This window comes from Cuculus canorus, chromosome 6, assembly GCF_017976375.1.
Source record: "Cuculus canorus isolate bCucCan1 chromosome 6, bCucCan1.pri, whole genome shotgun sequence".
In the NCBI taxonomy this organism is placed as follows: Eukaryota; Metazoa; Chordata; class Aves; order Cuculiformes; family Cuculidae; genus Cuculus; species Cuculus canorus.
In genome coordinates, this window is record NC_071406.1 from 35,858,765 (window position 1) to 35,878,154 (window position 19,390).

The window sequence follows — 19,390 nt, forward strand, 5'->3', positions numbered from 1 at the left end:
GTGGTGGGGAACCCAGGCCACACGTGCTGCAATGTCACTGCTCTGTTTTCCCTGCTTTGGAAAGGAGAGCTGTAGGGGAGCTTCAAAAGCCACAGGACAAAACACGAGCATCCAGAGAGGAGCTGCCGATTGAAATTCCACCTCCTCAGCACACACACCCCCAGCCAGCAGAGGAAAAAGGACAAACAAGGCTGTGCTGACAGGAAATCTGGGTGACATGGGCTGCACCACCTCTTTTGCAGGTTCTTTCTGAGCTACCCGTGTTGTGTGGGTCCAGCAGCCAGTCAGACTGGCTGGCAGCAAAGCCTTCATGATAATGAGGCTGGGAAGGGTCCTTTCAAGCCATGACAATAGGCAAAACAAAGCAAAAATAACAGCAAAAGAGCCCCGTGTTATAATTGTGGTGATGAAAGTACTGCTAGGCTTTTCAGCTCCCCTAGTGATTATGCCACAGTTCCATGGATCAGAGTCTTCAGAAAGAGAGCTTACTACTTTTCCCATGTATTTATTACCCTGGCAGAGATGATGGCAACCCATTCAGCTCAGCAAGGGGAAAGTTGCAGCGCTCCCTGGCCAACCCCTCTGTTACAGCTCACGCAAATATAAGGATTTATACAGGCAGTGAGATCCGCAGTAGCAGCCAGCATTGTTGCACAGGAAAAACCACACGGACACCAGCAGACTTCAAACTGGCACGTGATACTCTCCACACTGCTACCTGCAGCCTCAGGGATCACTTCCAGTGGGTTTTCCAAGAGACAGGACAGAGTTGCTGCTCATCATCTCACAGCAATTCCAGGTCAAGGAATTTACAAGCTAAAATCAACAAAATCACTCAGCAGGCAAAACAGTGTTCTAAGAGAGAGGGGGAAAAGGTGAAACAATAAGCAGGTAGGTCCCATGGGGTATTTGTCTTCATGTTTCTTCACTTCACTGCTGTGTGGGGGGGAAATGACCTCTTCAGTCAGAGTCGGAACTGCTGCTTGAGCTGCTGGAATGCTGGAGGAGAGAGAGGTGACTTTAGGATAGCACAGAAACAACTCTCTTTCACCCCATTTTTGACCGGTGTTACCTATCCTGTGATGGGTGCCTGTTCCTGGGGCACTGCTGGGTCCAGGCTGAGCCTGCAGCAGTGGTGGCTGCAGACCTACCTCTCCCGGGCATCTATGCATGCCAGCAAAAGGTGTGCCTTCAGGTTTGCACGCTGGCTAGAGTGCAAGCCAATAATTAGTTAACATCAAGGTACTGGCAGACACGTGGAGGGTACCCTGTGCAGGGCTCCATAGCATCACAACCTCAAACAGCAAATCCTGGCCAGGATACCTTCACTTTACAATGAAACATCTACTGATAACATCACTGCCGTGTTTATGATGATGCTGATTGTGGCAAAACACGTTTTAGAGTTTGAAGCCATTATTTTTCTGCTGTGGTGCTCGAAGGATATAATTACAGACAAATCATGGGAGGGACGGGTTATTATTTTTATTTATGTTTCTTTATATATTTTTGTATATATCTTCCTATCAGATACATACTGTTTTATTTATATTATTTTAAATTTTTTAATATTTTTTTATTTTACCAGGCCATTCAGGCCAATAAAGCAAATTCCAGAACGGTCCTGCACGCTGCCAGCAAGGGCAAATGTCAGGATGGATCGCTTTCTGAGCCGTTACACAGCATGAGGAGCTGATGTTTTGATTAGGAAATGTCCCTACCTCCTATGGAGGAACTGATATCCAGTTTAGCAGTCCCCTACATCCAGACCTACTCTGGATGGTGCCATCCCTGGAAGGGTATTTCCCGTAGCATCTGGCATAGAGAATTGCTTTTAAAATCTGGGGGTTTTTTTAAGCAGGAATTGCACTGCTTCTCTACTGTGGGACATTGAGTCAATGTCCCTTACAGAGGCACGGCTTGCTCTGAGGTGAGCAGGACAAAGTCCAACGATTTAATACACTGAACGGTATCATTCTACTCTTTTGAATGCCCTAAGGAATGTTACGGATTGTGTTTCAAAAAGCTCATTTGTAATGACTCATGCTTGGCTGTTTATTAACCAAACAGGAGCCTCCATGTCTGTAAAAATAGCCACCGAGGAGTTGGCAACCCGCTCCAGCCACCACAGGGTGGAAGGAGGGAGATCCAGCTGCCTGGGCTGGATGCTGTGGCATGTGGGGAGATCCACAGAACCACATCCACAAAGGGATCCGCTGCCACATCATTCTTACCTTGCCTTTGTGGTTCTTGGAGTGCTTCTTCTTGTGTTTCTTATGGTGCTTCTTATGGCAGTCAGGGGGGCACGGTGGGCACCCTGGTTGTCCTGGAGGATGGTGCCCATGGTGGTGATGCCCTTGATGGTGGTGCCCATGGTGGTGATGATCTGGATGGTGGTGCCCATGGGGGTGATGCCCCGGAGGGTGTTGCCCATGAGGGTGATGCCCCGGTGGGTAGCAGCCAGGTGGAGGGGGGCCACAAGGATGGCCACCCTGGGGATAGGTCCCAGGACCGCAGCCAGGGTTTGGACCTGCTGGAGTGCCAGGGCCAGGGTATCCCGGAGGGGCAGATGGGCAGATTTGGACTTGTGGTGGCACCCCTCCGGGTGCTCCTAAGAAGAGGGGAGCTGTTAGCAAGCAGAGCTGGGCTCCTCTTGGACAAGCAATAAGAGGAGGTGGTGTACACCAGCACCCAAAGGACCCATCCTGGCCTGCCCACTCCTCACAAAGGATGCCCCCACTCCCCTTTGGTATTTATGTAATCCCTCCAGGTGCCCTTGGTGATTGCACTGAGCCCCTCTCCCAGCCCTGATAGCCCTGTGGCACCTGCAGCCCTGCCCCAGCCCCATGTCCCCTCACCTGGGTTGGGGTTCCACATCCTCTGTGGCTCCCAAGCTGCAAGAAAAGAACAGAACCATCAGTGCTTCCTTGCAGCACCTCCTGTCAGGGGGACATCATCACCCTGTCAGCAGCTAGGATCCGGCTGCTCTGCCCCGGCTGAGAGATTGTGCTTGCTTCCCCAGGAGTGCCATCCCCCCACAGACCCCAACAGCCACCCCATACCTTTGGGTGACAGCGCTGACCCTGAAAGTGACTGTTCCCGCCTCTATGCACCCCCAAAGCCCAGACACGTGGTTCCCATCGTTAGTGGAAATTATAAACCATTCCAGCTGAACCGGGATGCCCAGCCCACATCCTTGTGGACTGCGAGGCGCTGGGGACACCATGTCTGGTGCAGCACCAGCCACGGGGAGGCACACCCCAGCCCAGGGGTGTCCATGCTCCCAGTTCCCCCCTGCTCCTGCGCTGCTGCCTCAGGAGCCACTTTTACTCACCCAACCTGTGGGAAAGGCCCAGCAGAGGTGGTGCTGGCACTGGTCTCTGAAAGCACTGCCACCCGCAGCACCTCTGATTGCCGTCCTCAGCACAGCTCTCCAGGGGTGGAAGGCACCTGATAAATACCGGGGCCCTGCCTGGGCGAGGAGGGGTGGGTGGGCTGGGGTGACACCGCCGTGGAACAGGCTGCACCACTCCCTGCGCCACGGCTGTCACCATAAGCACATAGCAAATGTCAACACGCCACTCCCAGCTGGCACAAAGGTCCAACTGGGCTGATAAAAACAGGAGACAGAAAGTGGTGGTTTCACCTCTCACCATCAGGTGATGGGGTGAGTCAGGCGGCCCTGCCATGAACCCTGGTTCGGTGTTCCCAGCTTGGGCACAGTCTCCAGGGAGGGGGCTGACACAGGGGCTCACAGTCTTGCAGGCATGGCTGTGACACAGCAGGGCTCATGGTTCAGCTAATGACCCCAGGGTGCTGCCGTGGTGCGCAGATGGAGGAGGTGATATCTGCCGTCAGACTCAGTCAACAGAGACATGTGGGAGGGCTGGATCATAGAATCATAGAAACACCAGGTTGGAAAAGACCTCTTGGATCATCGAGTCCAACCATTGCTATCTGCCACTAAACCACGCCTCTGAGCACCTCATCTACTCATCTTTTAAATGCTTCCAGGGATGGTGACTCGACCACCAATCCTTCAGTGCTCAGATCTTCCTCTCCAGGGGTCTATGAGGAAGGGAGCTGAGCTCCTCTCCTCCCATCCCCATTACCCTGCAACCCCCCTGTTGATGCCCCATGTTTGGCAGCACTCCTTTCCCGGGCTGGTGAACAATGCAAAGGTCTGGTCTTGTCACGCACCATCAAAAAGACACCCTGCAGAAAGAGACCGCACCAGCTCTTGGCCCAACCCTGAGACAGGGGTGTGCCTCAAGAGATTTTCTGGGCATGGAAACACACAGGGGTGTGTGGGGTCTGGAGGTGCCTGCACACAGGATTTCCTCCCAGGAAGTGCCATGGTGTCCCTACTGTCCCCTCTGTTGGGAGACCTGTGGCCCCTGGTACTGCCAGCCCAGCTGGCTCCTTATGCCATGGAGAGACTGAGACTGGGGTCCCATTTTCATCACCCTTGGCCACGGAAAGGCCAGCAGGGGACGTGATGGTGGGATCTGCCTGACCAGGGCAGCTCTCCTGAGGCGGACACCAAAGATGCTCAGGCAGGCACAAATGTGTTTCCCAGCTGTATTTGCCACTGCAGAGCCCCTGTCCAATCCTCAAGCCCCTTTCAGGCTGCCCGTTTCTCCAGCAGTTCCAGCACAAGTGCTGAGCCTTTCTTCGCCTCCTCCAGTAGCCCAGAGATCTTCTGCGACATCTGCATGAGGAGGAAGAAGGTGCATCATTTGCCACTCAGCAGGACACGAAGAGCCATCTGTTGTTCACCCCACGCATCCTACTGGTGGCAAAACGAAAGGGTGCCCAGGTAGGAGGGGTGCCAGGGGATTCATCTCCATCTGTGTCCCACCTCATGTCCACAACGAGGGCTGGAACACGCTTGCTGCCTCTGCTTACCACAAGCTTGAACTTCTCATCCATTATGTCTTTGAGGTTGATCATGACATTGAAGTAAGCTCCAAACACAGCTGCTTCCAGCATTTTGGCTCCCACCTAGGAAAAGAGGCTTGCAAGAAGCTCTCCTGCTGAACCAGAGCAGCACCATACTGTCATGTGGCAGGGAAGACCCTTATAAAGCGGGACAACTTTCACCACTTCCCAACTCAGTGTTTTCGGGATGTGGCTCTGGCAGTGGGAGTCATTCATGGCCTTGTCAATAGTTGAGAAAACTCAGGCAAGGGGTGGTGGAGGTCAGCAATCCTACTGGCTGTAAACTGCCAAAATATAGCAGGCAGAAACCACTGGCCAGTTCGGGAAGTGTGGCTTTAGAGATGCATCCTGAAGGTGAGGACACGATGGGATGTCTTGCAGGGGAAAGTGGTGAGCTTAGCAGTCTCCAAAGCCCCGGTTGGTGCTGCACAAAAGCCCAAGACTGTACCTGGATGTCGGATTTGCAGGCCAGGTTGCAGTGGCATGCCAGCTCCTTTAGAGTGGGCCACAGCCCGCTCACTTTCTCTGCCAGGGCATAGGGCACACTCACAGCTGTCTTCAGCCCCTGTTGCATGGCAGCCATGCGTCTGAAAGGGGAACAGCCCCAGGATAAGCATTGGGTGCCCGTTCTCCCCCCGTCTGCAAGTCCTCATGAGCTCAGCTCACCTCTCCCGTTCTTCAGGGGTGCTTTTTGGCAGCTTCATAGCTTCCTGCAGGCAAAGAAAAGCAGATTCACTGCCACTTGCTCCAAGACCCTGTGTGCCTGCCATCAGGGGCCAGAGCAGATCTGATAGCTCCCACTCTCTTGCAAACCTCCATTAGGTGATGACGCACTTTCCCCTGCCCCTGGCTTGGGCCAAGGTCACAGCCCTGCTCCTAACACTAGGACACTAGGATAGCAGCCTCCATTCCAGCTGGAAAGCCCTGTTTCCCCCCAGGATCTCTGCCACCACTGGGACCTCACCATGTAGCTGCTGAAAGCACGGGAGTCGGCATCAATCATTGTCACCAGCTCTTCCATGGCTTGGTAGAATGGGGGAATCAGCTTCCTCATTATGGGGTCCAGGTCCTCGAACTGCCGCTTCCCATAACTCATCAGCCCCACCATGCAGCCCAGAGCCGCTCCCTGTTAGGGCACAGGGGTAAATCCTTCAGCAGGACACAGTGCCCACTGATACCTCTGTGCCAGCTCCCTTCTGGGGCTTGGTACATCCAGAGGACCCCTGGGCAGGGAGGGACACAATCTCATCCCAGTGCAGGGCACGTACCAGGGACGCTGCAGCTGCGGACACAGAGCCTCCTCCTGGCGCTGCTGACCTCCCTCCGACTGCTCGCACGAAGGCACCCAGTGGCTTGGCCACCAGCCCCCCATCCACCTCTCCTGCCTGCACCAGGTACCTGAGGCAAAGCAGCCCTGTAGGTCAGAGCCCCCTGGTGCAGGGACACTCACCACCACCACCTGATCCCTTCCCACCCAGCACTGCCCTCTCCAACATGTTTTCATTCAACCCTTGGCCTTGTAGGTGGCTGACAAGGGGAGCTAGCCCCGCCAAAACCCAGTAGGAGGGCCAGGGAGAGGACAAGGAGCCCCATGGGGACAGATGGACATCTGCACAGCGTATGTCCTGGTAGTGTAGAGGGGGTTGCTCTGCACTAGACAGGATGGGCTTGTGCAAACATCGTTTGGTGGGACAGAAACATGCCTGAAGCCATATCCCCAAAGAGACATCAAAGTCTTGAAATGCACGTCCTAATTTCACTTCAGCATGGGCGGATTTCCTTCCTCTCGCCCGACATGTGTACGTTTTACACCAGGCACCACAGTATACCTTCTCTTTGGAAGACAGCGTGTGAACCAGAGGCTGGGAAATTTGGGCTGGGGAAGGAGTGAAGGATTTAACATTTACTTGATCAAGTTTGGCCACAAAACCTGCTCTCACTGCCTGCTCAAGCGACCTGGAGTCCTCCTACTCCATATTCTCAACCATCAGCACTTATGAGCCGGTACCACCCCGTGCCTGCATGACACTTGTCAGAGACGTCCCCTGGGTGTGAAGAGGAGCCGGGTGCAGGCACTACTCCCAAACTAAGCAGTGTGTAAGACTCAGGCAGTGGGATCTCCCCATCCAGGCAGGGATAAGCACCATGATGAGAAGCAGGATGGTGGTCCTTACTCGATGATGCGCTCCCGGGGGTGAAATGGAGACAGAGAATCCAGGCCTAGCCGGCTCACCACCTGCAAGGAGCAGCACCGTTGCATCAGCCCCGTCACAATAAGTCCCATTGCATCCTCATTCCCTGCTGCTAATTAACCATGGGTGATCCAACCCTAGGACAGAGGGCCATCACCCGGGGCGACAACAACCAGTGTCACCAGCCCCTCCCAGGCTTGTTGACTGCACGCAGCTGCCTACAAACGACTGGAAACAGCACCAATAAATAATTAACTTGCTTTTATCTAGCACGTTCCCCATAGGGTGAAAAAGTCCCTCCCTCCTGCAGAGCCCATCTCCTAGTTTCCTGCTTACGCTAGTCCTGGGGCAGTTTTCCATAACACCATGCACCGTCCTTGAATTCTGAGAAGATCTTCTTTCCCTCCTGGCTTCCATGTAGGCAAACTAGGTCACCGCTGCCCACATTCTGTCCTCATGGAATGGAATCTCTTCTCCCATAGCATCTAAGCATCTTCAGTACAATAAAGCAACCTGTCCCACTTGCTGTGCCCTCACAGCCTGCCAGGCACCATCCTTGAGATGTGTGTTTTGCCTGGGGGCTGCCACAATCCCAAATTCCTGCTCAGTGCCACTTCGGAAGGCTGGAGGAGAAATAGTGGTGACTGTGTCTCTCTCATGATCCCACCCTTGTCTTGGTACCAGGAGGAGCCACGTTACCAGCCTGATCTTCTGTTCCTCCTCCAGGATGAAGAGTTTTTCTTTCTTGATGTAAAACTCAGCTGTGTCCAGCATGGCCTTCTTGGGGACTAGCCCTACCAGCTGTGACCCCACCACAGGGAGGTTCAGTGCCTGCAAATGATATCATAAATCTGACTGTGCCCAGAGCTACTGCCACCATCCCAGTCTGGTAGTCCTCATCCCTTCCCAGGACCAGGGGAGCTCATGGAAAAACTTTCAATGGAGTAGATAGGGTCTAGGAGGAAGTTGTTGAGCTTTTGGGGTTTACATGCCATTCCACATTCTGCACAGCTTGTCTGATCTGAGCATGGGATAAATCAGAGCCTGACCTGAGGACGAGAAACTTGGAGGGAAACATCCAGTGTGCCACCCCACACCACCCACCTCTGCGTCTCGGCAGACCTCCTCATAGACAGCATGGAGCGGCGTGGTCTCAAAGTCCAGCAGGTTTGTCGAAACCTGGGCTATATTCTCTTCCTCCAAATACCAGCCGATGCCCTGCACCTTCTTCAAGCGCCCAGGCTGCCAAGAACTGCCACAGTCAAGGCGCCGCCCAGGAGGCAAGGGGGCGAGCAGGTCTGCTCCCAGCATGCTACTGGCACAGGGGTACCTGGTTGGTGCCGCGTCCCTGCTCGCGGATGTTGAGGGCGATGCGGTGAGCCAGCTCCTTGGTGCACAGCAGGTTGATGTTGTATGCAATAAGGAAGGTCCGGGCACCCGTCACCGTGGCCCCCCACCGGGGCACAAAGGTTGGGGGCCCAAAATCAGGAGCCCACTCCGGTTTTGCAAGCTGGGGATGAGAGAACAGAGCCCACGGGCTGGCACCAACAAGCAGCACAAGCCACTCTCCTGAAGCTGGCATCTACTTCCCCAGTCTGCAACTGCCGTGACTATCTCCATGTTCAGCAGTGCCCAAAGTATTTCATCATCTCAGTGCAGAGGGACTGTGTCAGCCCCCAGCATCCTCTCTGAAGCCAGGGAGGCCCTTGCTGCCCAGTGGGGTGCTGCCAGGCTCACCTTCTCGGGGAGTGCCTCATACTCCCCAGCACGGATGGCGGGCAGGGCTTTCCTGCTCTCCTCCTGCACTGCCTCTCCATACAGGTAAACTGCAAGACATAGGTAGAGGTGAGCACTGCTGGGCAGGAGCTGGCAGACCGTCACCTAGCAGGGTCTGGTTTTGCCCATTTGGGAGCAAACTGCATTTAGTTAAGCTTTTGCAAAAGTTGTACAGTTTCTCTACATCTGGAAGTACATGGGTGGGAGAAGATGAGCAGATATTTCTGGCCCCCACTCACCAGGGACCCCCAGCTCTGCAGCCAAACGCTGCCCGAAAACATGGGCACAGGTGACACACTCCTCCATGCTGACGTTCATCACTGGTACGAAGGGGCAGACATCCAGGGCTCCCATCCGAGGGTGTTCACCTGGTGACAGGGAAGATATAAGGTCTAGAGCCAGGAAGAGCAAGCAGAAAACGACAGGAGAGCCCATTCCCAGCCTCTTTTACAGGCTGGGCACTGCCACCATGAGGAAAGCTGAGTTTGTGGCACTAATGCCTACTCCAGCCCAGGGACAGCAGGGATTCAGCCTCTCTAGATAGGAAGGATGAGCAAGAGCTTTCCATCACACCACCACCCATCCCAGCAGCACTGCCTGCTGCAGGTGGAGTAACGTGCCACCCAGCAGCTCAATTATCTCCAGCTATGCAAGGTGGACCTGGAGCTGAGGGATGCTCCACACCAGATCTGCTCCTGTGCTGCCCTCAGACTCACCTGTGTGCCGGCTCATGTCAATGAGCTGCCCAGCCACGCGGGCTGCACTCAGTGCCCCTTCAACAACAGCCTCGGGGGACCCCACGAAGGTATAGACAGTGCGGTTGGTGGAGGCACCAGCATCCACATCCAGCAGCACACAGCCTGGTGTCTGGGAGATGGCCTGCCCTATCGCATCAATTACCTGCAAACAGCAGAGGGGACCAAGGTGACTGAGCTAGGTGGACCCCCACAGCAGTCCCAGCTTTTCAAGGTGGGGCTTTTCCCAGCTCTCCTCCTTCCTATTGTCACTGGGGTTAGGGATACCCCACTATCAGTGGAATGCAGCCCTGCACTGAGGAGGGTGCAGGATCCAAATGCATGGGCATCTCCCTCCTACCCTACCCAGGGGTTTGGGACACCTCTAGCTCCCATTGAGCCCTAAAACCACTGTGGACTGGAGAAAGCCAACCAACTGCTGCTGCACATTGTAGAGCACCATCACAAATTGCTGTTCCTGAGGATACTGTCCCCTGCCAGCTTCAAAATAGGTTTGGGTCTGTAAAGCCCGTTCCCTGGGAGAAGCACTGGTTTTATTGAAATTTTGGGTTTGCTGAACTTCCTTGCACCCAGCAGGGCCAAAATTCAGCCTAGGGCTAATGCCCGTCATGGATCCCATTAATCAGGGTGGCATGTTTTAGCACAACTGCCAGCAATATTTCTCTAAGGGGTGTGCCAAACCATCCCTGATGCTACAGCAAACTGCAGGCAATGGAGAGTTGAGTAAGGGAGCAGGCTGATTTTCTGCATTAGTCAGGCAGGGAAAGTGGCACAGCGCTTCAAAGAATGCAGGGCAGAGTCTGGCAGCAGGTGCTACCTCTGTGGCCACTCCGCCAGGGCAGTCCAACCACCCACACCCAGGCATTGCCCACCCCTCAGCCCCTCCTCGCACTCCCTCACCTCCTTGTTATTCCCCTCTGAGAAGTTAGGAACACACTCCACCAGCTTGGCCATGGTCACAGGTTCTGCCTGCACCCAGTGGCTCGGCGCTTGTCTCCTTGTGTTTGCCTGCCCTTTTCTGTCCCACAGGGAGAAAAAGTTTCCCAACACCCAAACCTTTGCCTCTTCCCCAAGCTGGGGTTTCTCATTAACTGCATTGATCTGTGGCCAGGAGACAGAAAAGGTCTTGGATAAACAATGTGCTACGGCCTTCTGTGTCTGCAGCAGCTATGTGCACAAGGGTGTTGTGTGCTTACCAGGACAGGTCTACAGAAATAATTACCCACAAGCAACAATTTATTGCTAGGAGAAGGTGACACCACATGAAGAAAAGCATCTTCTGTGCCCAGGGCACAGCAACAGGACTAGAATCACTCTGATGGTGCAGGAGGGCTGCTCCTCAGAACCCCTGGTGAGGGCAACATGGGATGCCCAGAGAAGTCTTCAGGGCAGCAGGTAAAATCTCTCGCTGTGAGCAGGATTCGAACCTGCGCAGGGAAACCCTATTGGATTTCGAGTCCAACGCCTTCACCTCTCGGCCATCACAGCCCAGCCTAGGGCACCTGAGGGGGGCACCTGCCCCCGGGGCTCCCCTGCCCAGCCTGTTTTCCTGGGAAGTGAGGAAGTCTCCAGGGTGGTCAGTGTATCCCTGCACACACACTCAGCCCCTCTCTGCTCTGCGGGCTCTGTCAGCACAGCCGGGGCCCAAACAGCGGCTCCTGGGGCTCCGGGTCCCTGGGCAGCAGCACCGCCCCCCCAGCACCCCAGTGCCCGGCACAGCAGGGGGGCCCAGGCAGCTGCATACCCCGGCTCGTTGGTCTAGGGGTATGATTCTCGCTTAGGGTGCGAGAGGTCCCGGGTTCAACTCCCGGACGAGCCCTCATTTTTCGACAAACACCTTCCCTGGGGGCCATTGCACCATGGCAAAACTGGCTCACACTGAGGGCAGTGATGCCAGCACAGTGGAGTCTCTGCCCCATCCTGCCTGGGCACCTTTCTGTGGACAGGAGGGACCCCAGGGGCTGGCAGGGAGGTGGGTAGAGAAAGGGGTGGCAAAAGGCAGTAGAGGCACCACTGAGCACTGCAGAGTGCTACATGCCTGATACTCTGTTTTGGACACCACTGGTGTCCCCCCAGTCCTGGGACAGCCGTGGGGCTTGTCTGGGGAGCCTGGGGGTCTCTATCAGCCCTGCAAATGGCAAGGAGGGTCCGTGTGGAGGCAAAAGTATCTGGAGATGCTGGGGGTTGAACCCAGGGCCTCTTACATGCAAAGCAAGCGCTCTCCCGCTGAGCTACATCCCCTGGCTGTAGGCAGCACTGTGCCCCCCCCAATCCCTGGTGCCCCCCATGCTGCAGCTGCCCCATGGCCACTGGGGCCCCCACATTCTGGGACTGGGGCCACTGCCAAACCACAGCATCACATCCTGGGCACAGTGGGAGGGACTTCCCAGCTCCAGCCTACAACTGGGGAAAAGGATGCTCCCAACAACCCCCAAACTTGGGGGGCACAGATTGGGGGGGTGGGGAAAGTGGGGTGCACCACCTTGGCTCGTTGGTCTAGGGGTATGATTCTTGCTTAGGGTGCAAGAGGTCCCGGGTTCAACTCCCGGACGAGCCCTCCTTTTGGGTAAAATACCTTCCTTGGTTGGCGCATGGGAACCGTGGCATGACCAGGACATGACAGTGGCATCTGTGCCATGGGAGTTGGGGCCCTCTCTCTCCCAAGAGCAGTTAAGGAGGCTGAGAACCTGCACATCTCACAGGATGTCAGAACACAGGGGGATTCCCTTTTAAATTCAATCATCAGTGCATTACCCTTCTCCTGAGGGTGTAGCCCAAAGGCCAGGGAATGGATATATCAGTGGGAGTCAAGTAAGTGAGAAGCTGGTTGGACAAAAGTGTGGGGGAAACCGGACTGGAAATACCCATTAGAAGTCGGGAGTTCCTGACACACACAGGTTGGATGGGTAAAATGCATGGACAGAAACCCCTTGCTGCAAAGTGGAACCAGCAGGCAGATCTCTTAGCCCAGACTGGGGGATAATGAAAGGTTTAGAGAATATTGGCAATGACAAGAATAAAAGAGATAACTGGGATCACTGGGCCCAAGTTAGAGTAGCTGGTTATGGGAAGGATTTGGAAAATGGTGATGAAAGCACAAGGGAATGGTTACACATCACACAAGGCCATGCAGGCAAAGCAGACTTCTGTTATGAATGTTAGTCCAGGGAGTGGTAACTATTTAGGAAAGCTTGCAAGACAACCACCTCAGCTTGCCCACAAGTGCCTAATATGGCTTACGGCCAACCATCCAAATCAGGCTCCCCATCCAACATATCAAATGGGGAAAGGCTCTCTGGAGCACGTAGTAAATTGATTATGTTGGGCCATTGAGGCTCACATGCCTTGGAGGTGCTGGGTGCCAGTGAAAAAGTCCACGACATCAGCATGCAGTGAATACCCCCTCATTTTTAAGACTTGGTCCCAAAGCCCAATTTTGTGTTCTCTTGTAGGACAACAGAAAGCATACTGTCCAACACTCCTGCTTCTAGAGGAGAAATGAATGTGGACAACAAGAATCTAGAAAACAACATGGTAACAATATTTTAATAGTGGGATTTGCCCAAATGGTAGATTTAATTTGCGTTACAGTTTGTCTGCCCACCCCCAAGTCAGCAGGAGTCACCTTGCCAATTTTGTGTAAGACATTAATAATGTATTAGCCAGCCTCAAACTCACACGGGAACAATATACCAATTATAGTTATTTGCATGGAGTGCTAGGGGTCTTAGATCACCCCTTTGTCCATAACTGGTCATCAGGGGTCTTAGATCACCCCTTTGTCCATAACTGGTCACCAGGCAGTTGCATATGGGACACAGAACGAGATTACATCCACCAATGATGTCATAGAGTGGAACTTGACTGGTACCATGCCCTGAATCTTAAAATGTCACCAAGCCCTGCTACAGCGTTCCATGGGGAGTTACAGAGCACGGTGCCTGATGGAACACTGGCAACTATTCCTCACATCGCACTTGGAGTATCAAACACCCTGAGAATGACGGTAATGAATGCCCCAACACTTGTCAGGAATCAGGGTTCAAGGGGGCTGGGAAGACTCTCCCTAAACAGCACATGGGACCTGAGTGGGACAAAGGAATGGGACACCTCCAGTGGGAAAATCCCTGCTTTGGGACTGACAAGTAGAAATTTACTGTCAGAACATAGACAAAATGCTGTTGTTATGGTTATACCCCACACCATCCAGGAAGCTCTAGCACCGGGCTCTCTGAGTAGCAACAGTGGCTACATGTGGCCCTCGGCTCTGAGCTGTGGCACATATAATCTGCCGTCCTCTTACACCTGTATCCACAGGAGGCTCATGCCAAACATCTTAGAGAACAGAATCATAGAATTGTTTAGATTGGAAGAGATCTTTAAGATCATTGAGTCCCACTGTAAACCCAACACTGCCAAGATCACCCCTAAACCATGTCTGTAGGCACCACAACTACACACCTTTTAAAACCCTCCAGGGGTGGTGACTCCACCACTTCCCTGAGCAATCTTACATGCGTGCACCTCCCAATTTCATGTGGGCATGCTCCAAGGCTGTCTGTATTCCTGATCACATCCATCTGTTCCAGAAATAGCTTGTACATTTGTCATGCCTTCCCTTTGCCTCATCTACAGAGAAGGCCCTATCCCTCACAGCTGGTAGGATCATAGTCAAAGGGAGATAAAATGACTAAGTAAGAGACCATGGCAAAGAGCAAAGATGCAACTAGGGTGGCACCTGGGAAAGCTATTAGGAATGTGAACTGCTCCCATCAAAATTCGACAAGCCATTTATGACTTAAACTTGCAAGTTGTTGCGACTCCACATCTAACAGCCTCACACTCTCGAACAAACACTTCCAGCACACCAGTGTGGTCCCCTTGAGGGACCTTGAAGAAGTGGACAACAGAGGAACATTGCTGGGAAAGTACCGTAAACAGAAGAACAAAAGAAACACTTTCAGCCTTCTGATGCCCACAGAAGGAATTGGGACTGCACATGAACAGTGCCTGATCAGTTACCTGCTGACCAGTTATTTTGAAGTTTGAGCGCAGGGACGGTTGGTTGTAACAAATCAGATAACGCCATGTTTTTTGAAGTTCAGCAGAGTTGCATAAAAGCAGCCTGCTTTTGCAATAAAAGCTCTTCTGTTAGCTCAAGTGCAGGAGTCCATGCCTTAATCCCTTCACACCCGCAAAGTGGCTGCCCAGGGCTGAGTCATGTTGGACCTAACACTGCTAAATGAACACGGTGGAATGCTAAACTCATCACTAGACAACTGCTATGTCCACATTCCAAATGTATCCACACCACACCTAATCAAAATCAAGGAAATTAAGAGAACAGCCAGGATTCAGAGGCGATTTCTGCCACATTGAATGCGAACTGCTTGGGGAAAAATTTTTAATGTGTTGGAATTTTCCTTGTCCATGTGGTTAACTACGGCACATGATAGTGAACCCTGTATCCACTGTTATAAGTGCACCCTTTTAGAACCTACCCAAATAATAGATGCTCCATTGCAATCTTAGAATAGTTATAGAGTGGTGATTCATAAGAGGCCTTAATACTCACTAAAACTGCACTCGTTTTAGATCTCATTGACTCGCAGAACGATGACACCAAGCGCAGAGTTAGGTGCAGGTATGTGGCTGTGCACAGAGCGCAAGGGGGATCTTTCCTCCAAGCTTGCACACCATGTGTCAAAGCCGGGACATCTTTATTGTGCCATGTTATACATATGTGTTAAGGTAACATACATAGTCATGTCTTTTCTAAGAAATGGGTAGGGTTAGTAAGATTAGTCACTGGAAGTCATTATCATAGTAAGATTAATTCAGGGAACTCATTATCATAGGTCTCCTCCTCTTAGCGCTTGTGTGTTTTCTCATCGTAATGGTTGATGGGGTCTTTGAGGATGAAGATAGGCAGTCTTCCTCGCATTGAAGTTTTCACCTTCCCTCCTTGCACATGCTGTTAGAGAGCCTAGGCCATCTTCAGGCCTTATCTGGCCCAGCTGATGGTCCTTCCCATGTCCATTGTAGCAGTCCTTGTTATCTGGCTTCAACCAGATACAGTCACCGTCCCGCTAAAACCTTTATGTCAGAATTCTATGTTTTAATTAATTCAAACTTATAACTTTTAACAGATTATTTCTTCTTTCATCATAGGCAAGAGGTGACAACACCACCCTTCCAAGGAGCCCAGCAGGATCGTGGCCTTGGTTACAGAGTGGTCAGTGTGGCAGATGCACTCATCCCTCAGCCTAAGGAAACCATGTTTGCCACACTGGTGAGGGACATCCGAAAGAGGGGGATAATCGCCAGCATGGTCAGGTCCGCATGGTGAGTTTGATCACATATTCACCACAAATGGGGCAATGATTGATGACTTTGATCACGTAGGCTATTGAAGAAGGGCAGTTGTCGCTAACTTAGACACACAGAGACAGTCATATCCATCCAAAAAGCAGGAATCTTTAGCCAATAAGGAACAAGTATGAGCGTAGATCAGATTCAACTTAGAGTATAAATGGAGGCTTACTAGGAAACCCCCTTAAGGAAGTCTTCCTCAGAGCAGTGCGTCTGCTGTTAAGGAACTCTCCCATTGGATCAGAATGCTGTCCAAGGAAATTCTCAGGGACTGACTGTCCTCCACTTTTGAGTGAATTAATTTTGCATTTTGAATCTTCATTTTAAGCTTAGAATTGTCTGTTTGTAGTGCAGTAATAGTTCCCAGCCAGTATCCGGAACTTGTAAAAACAGTCAACTTTGTTGATTATAAAAAAATATTTATATCAAAACATAGATTCACTAATTAAACAATCCTGCACCTTCTGATAATTTGTTGACTTTCAGAATATATCATTGCATGAACTGGACTTTCACAACAATGCAGCCGGGACCCAGCCCTGTCTTTGCTGCCGTGTATTCAAGGGAAGTGGATACACACATACTCAGCCTTGCTCAACTCGCCAGGCTCTGGTGGCGCAGCCATGGAATACTCTGCCCTCCAGCATCCCAGTGCACAAGTTGGGAAGTTCAGGAATGCTAGACATTCTGGCTCGTTGGTCTAGGGGTATGATTCTCGCTTAGGGTGCGAGAGGTCCCGGGTTCAACTCCCGGACGAGCCCTCCTTTTGGACACCCAGCGCTCTGGTCCTGCCTCCATCCTCAACCCAGCACTCACCTTCAACCCAATGGAGACCCCAAGCCCCTTCCAGAAGGACACAAGGCGCCCCCACAGCACCCGAGCAGGGGAGGGAAAGGGCCCTGGGCATTTCCTGCAGGCTGTGGGTGCTGCCAAGCAGCCCCAGGACAGCCGTGCCCGCAGGCAACCCACAGATATTCTCAGCTGGGATTGAGAGCTCTGGCAGAACTGCAGCCACCAGGGAGAGGCTGTGGGAAGGCAAAAGGTTGTGGAGATGCTGGAGGTTGAACACAGGGCCTCTTACAAGCAAACCAAGCGCTTTCCTGCTGAGCTACATCCCCTCGGTGTGGGCAGGGGTGGGGGCCTGGGCAAGTGCCATCAGTGCCAACAGTGCCCCCCTGATCAGCCCCAAACAGAGCGTTGGTGCATGCACTGCCAGCTCTTGGGGGTCCCTCATGCCCCCAGGGATGCATCCAGGCAGGCCGTGGCACAGATGCTCCTGTGCCGGGCATTGCTGCTGCTATCGTCTTGTGGTCATGGCTCGGAAGGTGCGAGGCGTGAGGTGAGGAAGGTGTTTGTGGAAAAGGAGGGCTCGTCCGGGAGTTGAACCCGGGACCTCTCGCACCCGAAGCGAGAATCATACCTCTAGACCAACGAGCCGAGGTGATGCACCCCACTGTCCCTCCTATCTGAACCACTGTCCCCCCCGTCTGAACCCCCCAAGTTTGGGGGTTGTTGGGAGTATGTCTTTCCCCTTTTGTAGACTGGAGCTGGGAAGTCCATCCTAATGTGCCCAGGATGTGGTGCTGGGGTTTGGCAGTGGCCCCAGTGGCCATGGGGCAGTTGCAGCACCTGGGGGGCGCCAGGGATGGGCAGGCACAGTGCTGCCCATGGCCAGGGGATGTAGCTCAGCGGGAGAGCGCTTGCTTTGCATGTAAGAGGCCCTGGGTTCAACCCCCAGCATCTCCAGCTACTTTTGCCTCCCCATGGACCCGTCCTTGCATTTGCAGGGCTGACAGAGCCCCCCAGGCTCCCCAGATAAGCCTCGCACCTGCTTGTGGGCACGGCTGACCCAGGACTGCGGGGACACCAGTAGTGTCCAAAACAGAGCCTCAGGCATATGGTGCTCGCTGTGCCCACTCTGCAGTGCCCAGTGTGCTTCTACTGCTTTTTGCCACCGCTTCCTCCATCTGCCACTACCAGCTCCTGCACTTGGGGCACAACAACCCCACGCACCTACAGACCAAGGGAAGAGTGGCCCGAAAGCTGCACAAGGGAGAAGGACCTGGGGGTGTTGGCTGACAGCCGACTAAACATGAGCCAGCAGAGTGCCCAGGTGGCCAAGAGAGCCAATAGCGTCTTGGCTTGGGTCAGAAACGGCATGACCAGCAGGTCCAGGGAGGTTATTCTGTCCCAAGACTCGGCACTGGTGAGACCGCACCTCAGATCCTGTGTTCAGTTCTGGCCCCTCACTACAAGAAAGATGTTGAGGCTCTGGAGAGTGTCCAGAGAAGAGCAACGAAGCTGGTGAAGGGGCTGGAGAACAAGTGTTACAAGGAGCTGCTGAGGGACCTGGGGTTGTTTAGCCTTGAGAAGAGGAGGCTGAAGGGAGATCTTATTGCTCTCTACAACTACCTGAAAGGAGGTTGCAGAGAGGAGGGAGCTGGCCTCTTCTCCCAAGTGACAGGGGACAGGACAAGAGGAAATGGCCTCAAGCTGCACCAGAGGAGGTTCAGACTGGATATCAGGAAAAAAAAATCACAGAAAGGGTCATGGGGCACTGGCAGAGGCTGCCCAGGGAGGGGTGGAGTCACCATCCCTGGAGGTATTTAAAGACTGATGATGAGGTGCTCAGGGACATGGTTTAGTGGCAGATAGAAATGGTTGGACTTGTTGACCCAAGAGGTCTTTTCCAGCCCAGTGATTCTATGATTCTATGACAGCACCTCCTTACCAGCTCCTGGGGTCCCCCGTGCCCATGGAAAGGTGCCCAGGCGGGATGGGGAGAGACTCCACTGTGCTGGCATCACTGCCCTCAGCGTGAGCCAATTTTGCCATGGTGCGATGTCCCCCAGGGAAGATGTTTGTGGAAAAGGGGGGCTCGTCCGGGAGTTGAACCCGGGACCTCTCACACCCAAAGCGAGAATCATACCCCTAGACCAACGAGCCAGGGTGCCCACTTGGGACCCAGCCCAGATCCTGTCCCTGTCACCCCAAGCACAGCACAGGCCAAGCTATGCTCAGTGCCGGTGGTGTCTGCCCCAGGGCACTGCCCTCACTATCCTTTCTGCTCTTTGGCCATCATCTCCCAAAGCTTCCCTGGTCTGAGGCACAGGGTGATGCAGAGGAGTCCATTCAGCATCCCAGGAAAACGCCACTTTCCCACCTACCCTGGGACTGCAAACCTTGGAAACGCTTGGTGGAACCTGTATCCTTCCAGTCCTTCTTCACCCCTGACTCCCTCTGTCCTGGCTCTCCCAAACCTGTCCTGGTCCTCCCTGGGCATCGCTTTGTTCAGGGAAGCTCAGCCCCACTCTGCTCCCCAGGGTCACCCTTTGCTGGGCACAATCCCTGTGG

General features: G+C 53.4%; 1 protein-coding gene, 1 long non-coding RNA gene and 8 other non-coding genes across 12 annotated transcripts in view; 5 read left to right on the forward strand and 5 right to left on the reverse strand.

Annotated features, from left to right (window-relative positions):
• Nucleotides 1-489: 489 nt before the first annotated feature.
• FTCD (formimidoyltransferase cyclodeaminase) lies at nt 490-10,695 on the reverse strand. 3 transcript variants are annotated; one of them, XM_054069632.1, is made up of 18 exons: nt 10,565-10,695; nt 9,626-9,809; nt 9,149-9,277; nt 8,871-8,959; nt 8,464-8,643; nt 8,238-8,375; nt 7,833-7,964; nt 7,116-7,177; nt 6,210-6,339; nt 5,906-6,067; nt 5,608-5,651; nt 5,390-5,528; nt 4,909-5,004; nt 3,654-4,711; nt 3,335-3,472; nt 2,859-2,894; nt 2,235-2,611; nt 490-999 (listed from the first exon to the last, which is right to left on the reverse strand). In XM_054069632.1, the coding sequence occupies exons 1-14, from the start codon at nt 10,616-10,618 to the stop codon at nt 4,625-4,627; spliced, it is 1,626 nt and encodes a 541-aa protein (XP_053925607.1). In that variant the 5' UTR covers nt 10,619-10,695; the 3' UTR covers nt 490-999; nt 2,235-2,611; nt 2,859-2,894; nt 3,335-3,472; nt 3,654-4,624. The 3 variants fall into 3 exon arrangements, with proteins under 3 accessions (XP_053925607.1, XP_053925608.1, XP_009565220.2); XM_054069633.1 differs by having other exon boundaries at nt 3,647-4,711; XM_009566925.2 differs by having other exon boundaries at nt 3,335-4,711.
• A 173-nt stretch (nt 10,696-10,868) lies between these two features.
• LOC128852476 (uncharacterized) overlaps nt 10,869-19,390 on the forward strand; it is a 32,780-nt gene continuing 24,258 nt past the window's right edge. Inside the window, exons 1-3 of the long non-coding RNA XR_008450351.1 lie at nt 10,869-11,059; nt 13,117-13,198; nt 15,836-16,009. This is a non-coding gene — a long non-coding RNA (uncharacterized LOC128852476). The remainder of the gene's footprint in view (nt 11,060-13,116; nt 13,199-15,835; nt 16,010-19,390) is intronic.
• On the reverse strand, nt 11,071-11,152 carry TRNAS-CGA (transfer RNA serine (anticodon CGA)). Its single transcript has one exon. It is a non-coding gene; the product is annotated as a tRNA-Ser (tRNA).
• On the forward strand, nt 11,412-11,483 carry TRNAP-AGG (transfer RNA proline (anticodon AGG)). The gene has a single exon. It is a non-coding gene; the product is annotated as a tRNA-Pro (tRNA).
• TRNAA-UGC (transfer RNA alanine (anticodon UGC)) lies at nt 11,834-11,905 on the reverse strand. The gene has a single exon. It is a non-coding gene; the product is annotated as a tRNA-Ala (tRNA).
• Nucleotides 12,150-12,221, forward strand: TRNAP-AGG (transfer RNA proline (anticodon AGG)). The gene has a single exon. It is a non-coding gene; the product is annotated as a tRNA-Pro (tRNA).
• On the forward strand, nt 16,726-16,797 carry TRNAP-AGG (transfer RNA proline (anticodon AGG)). The gene has a single exon. It is a non-coding gene; the product is annotated as a tRNA-Pro (tRNA).
• Nucleotides 17,402-17,473, reverse strand: TRNAP-CGG (transfer RNA proline (anticodon CGG)). Its single transcript has one exon. It is a non-coding gene; the product is annotated as a tRNA-Pro (tRNA).
• On the forward strand, nt 17,711-17,782 carry TRNAA-UGC (transfer RNA alanine (anticodon UGC)). Its single transcript has one exon. It is a non-coding gene; the product is annotated as a tRNA-Ala (tRNA).
• TRNAP-UGG (transfer RNA proline (anticodon UGG)) lies at nt 18,911-18,982 on the reverse strand. Its single transcript has one exon. It is a non-coding gene; the product is annotated as a tRNA-Pro (tRNA).

What these genes read in the sequence shown, in the direction of transcription:
- FTCD (XM_054069632.1), bottom strand. Translation starts at nt 10,618, where the DNA reads ATGGCCAAGCTGGTGGAGTGTGTTCCTAACTTCTCAGAGGGGAATAAC. An exon ending in AGGTCTGCCGAGACGCAGAG is followed by an intron (nt 7,965 to 8,237) that starts GTGGGTGGTGTG and finishes TATCATTTGCAG; the next exon opens with GCACTGAACCTCCCTGTGGT. An exon ending in ACCCCTGAAGAACGGGAGAG is followed by an intron (nt 5,529 to 5,607) that starts GTGAGCTGAGCT and finishes TTCCCCTTTCAG; the next exon opens with ACGCATGGCTGCCATGCAAC.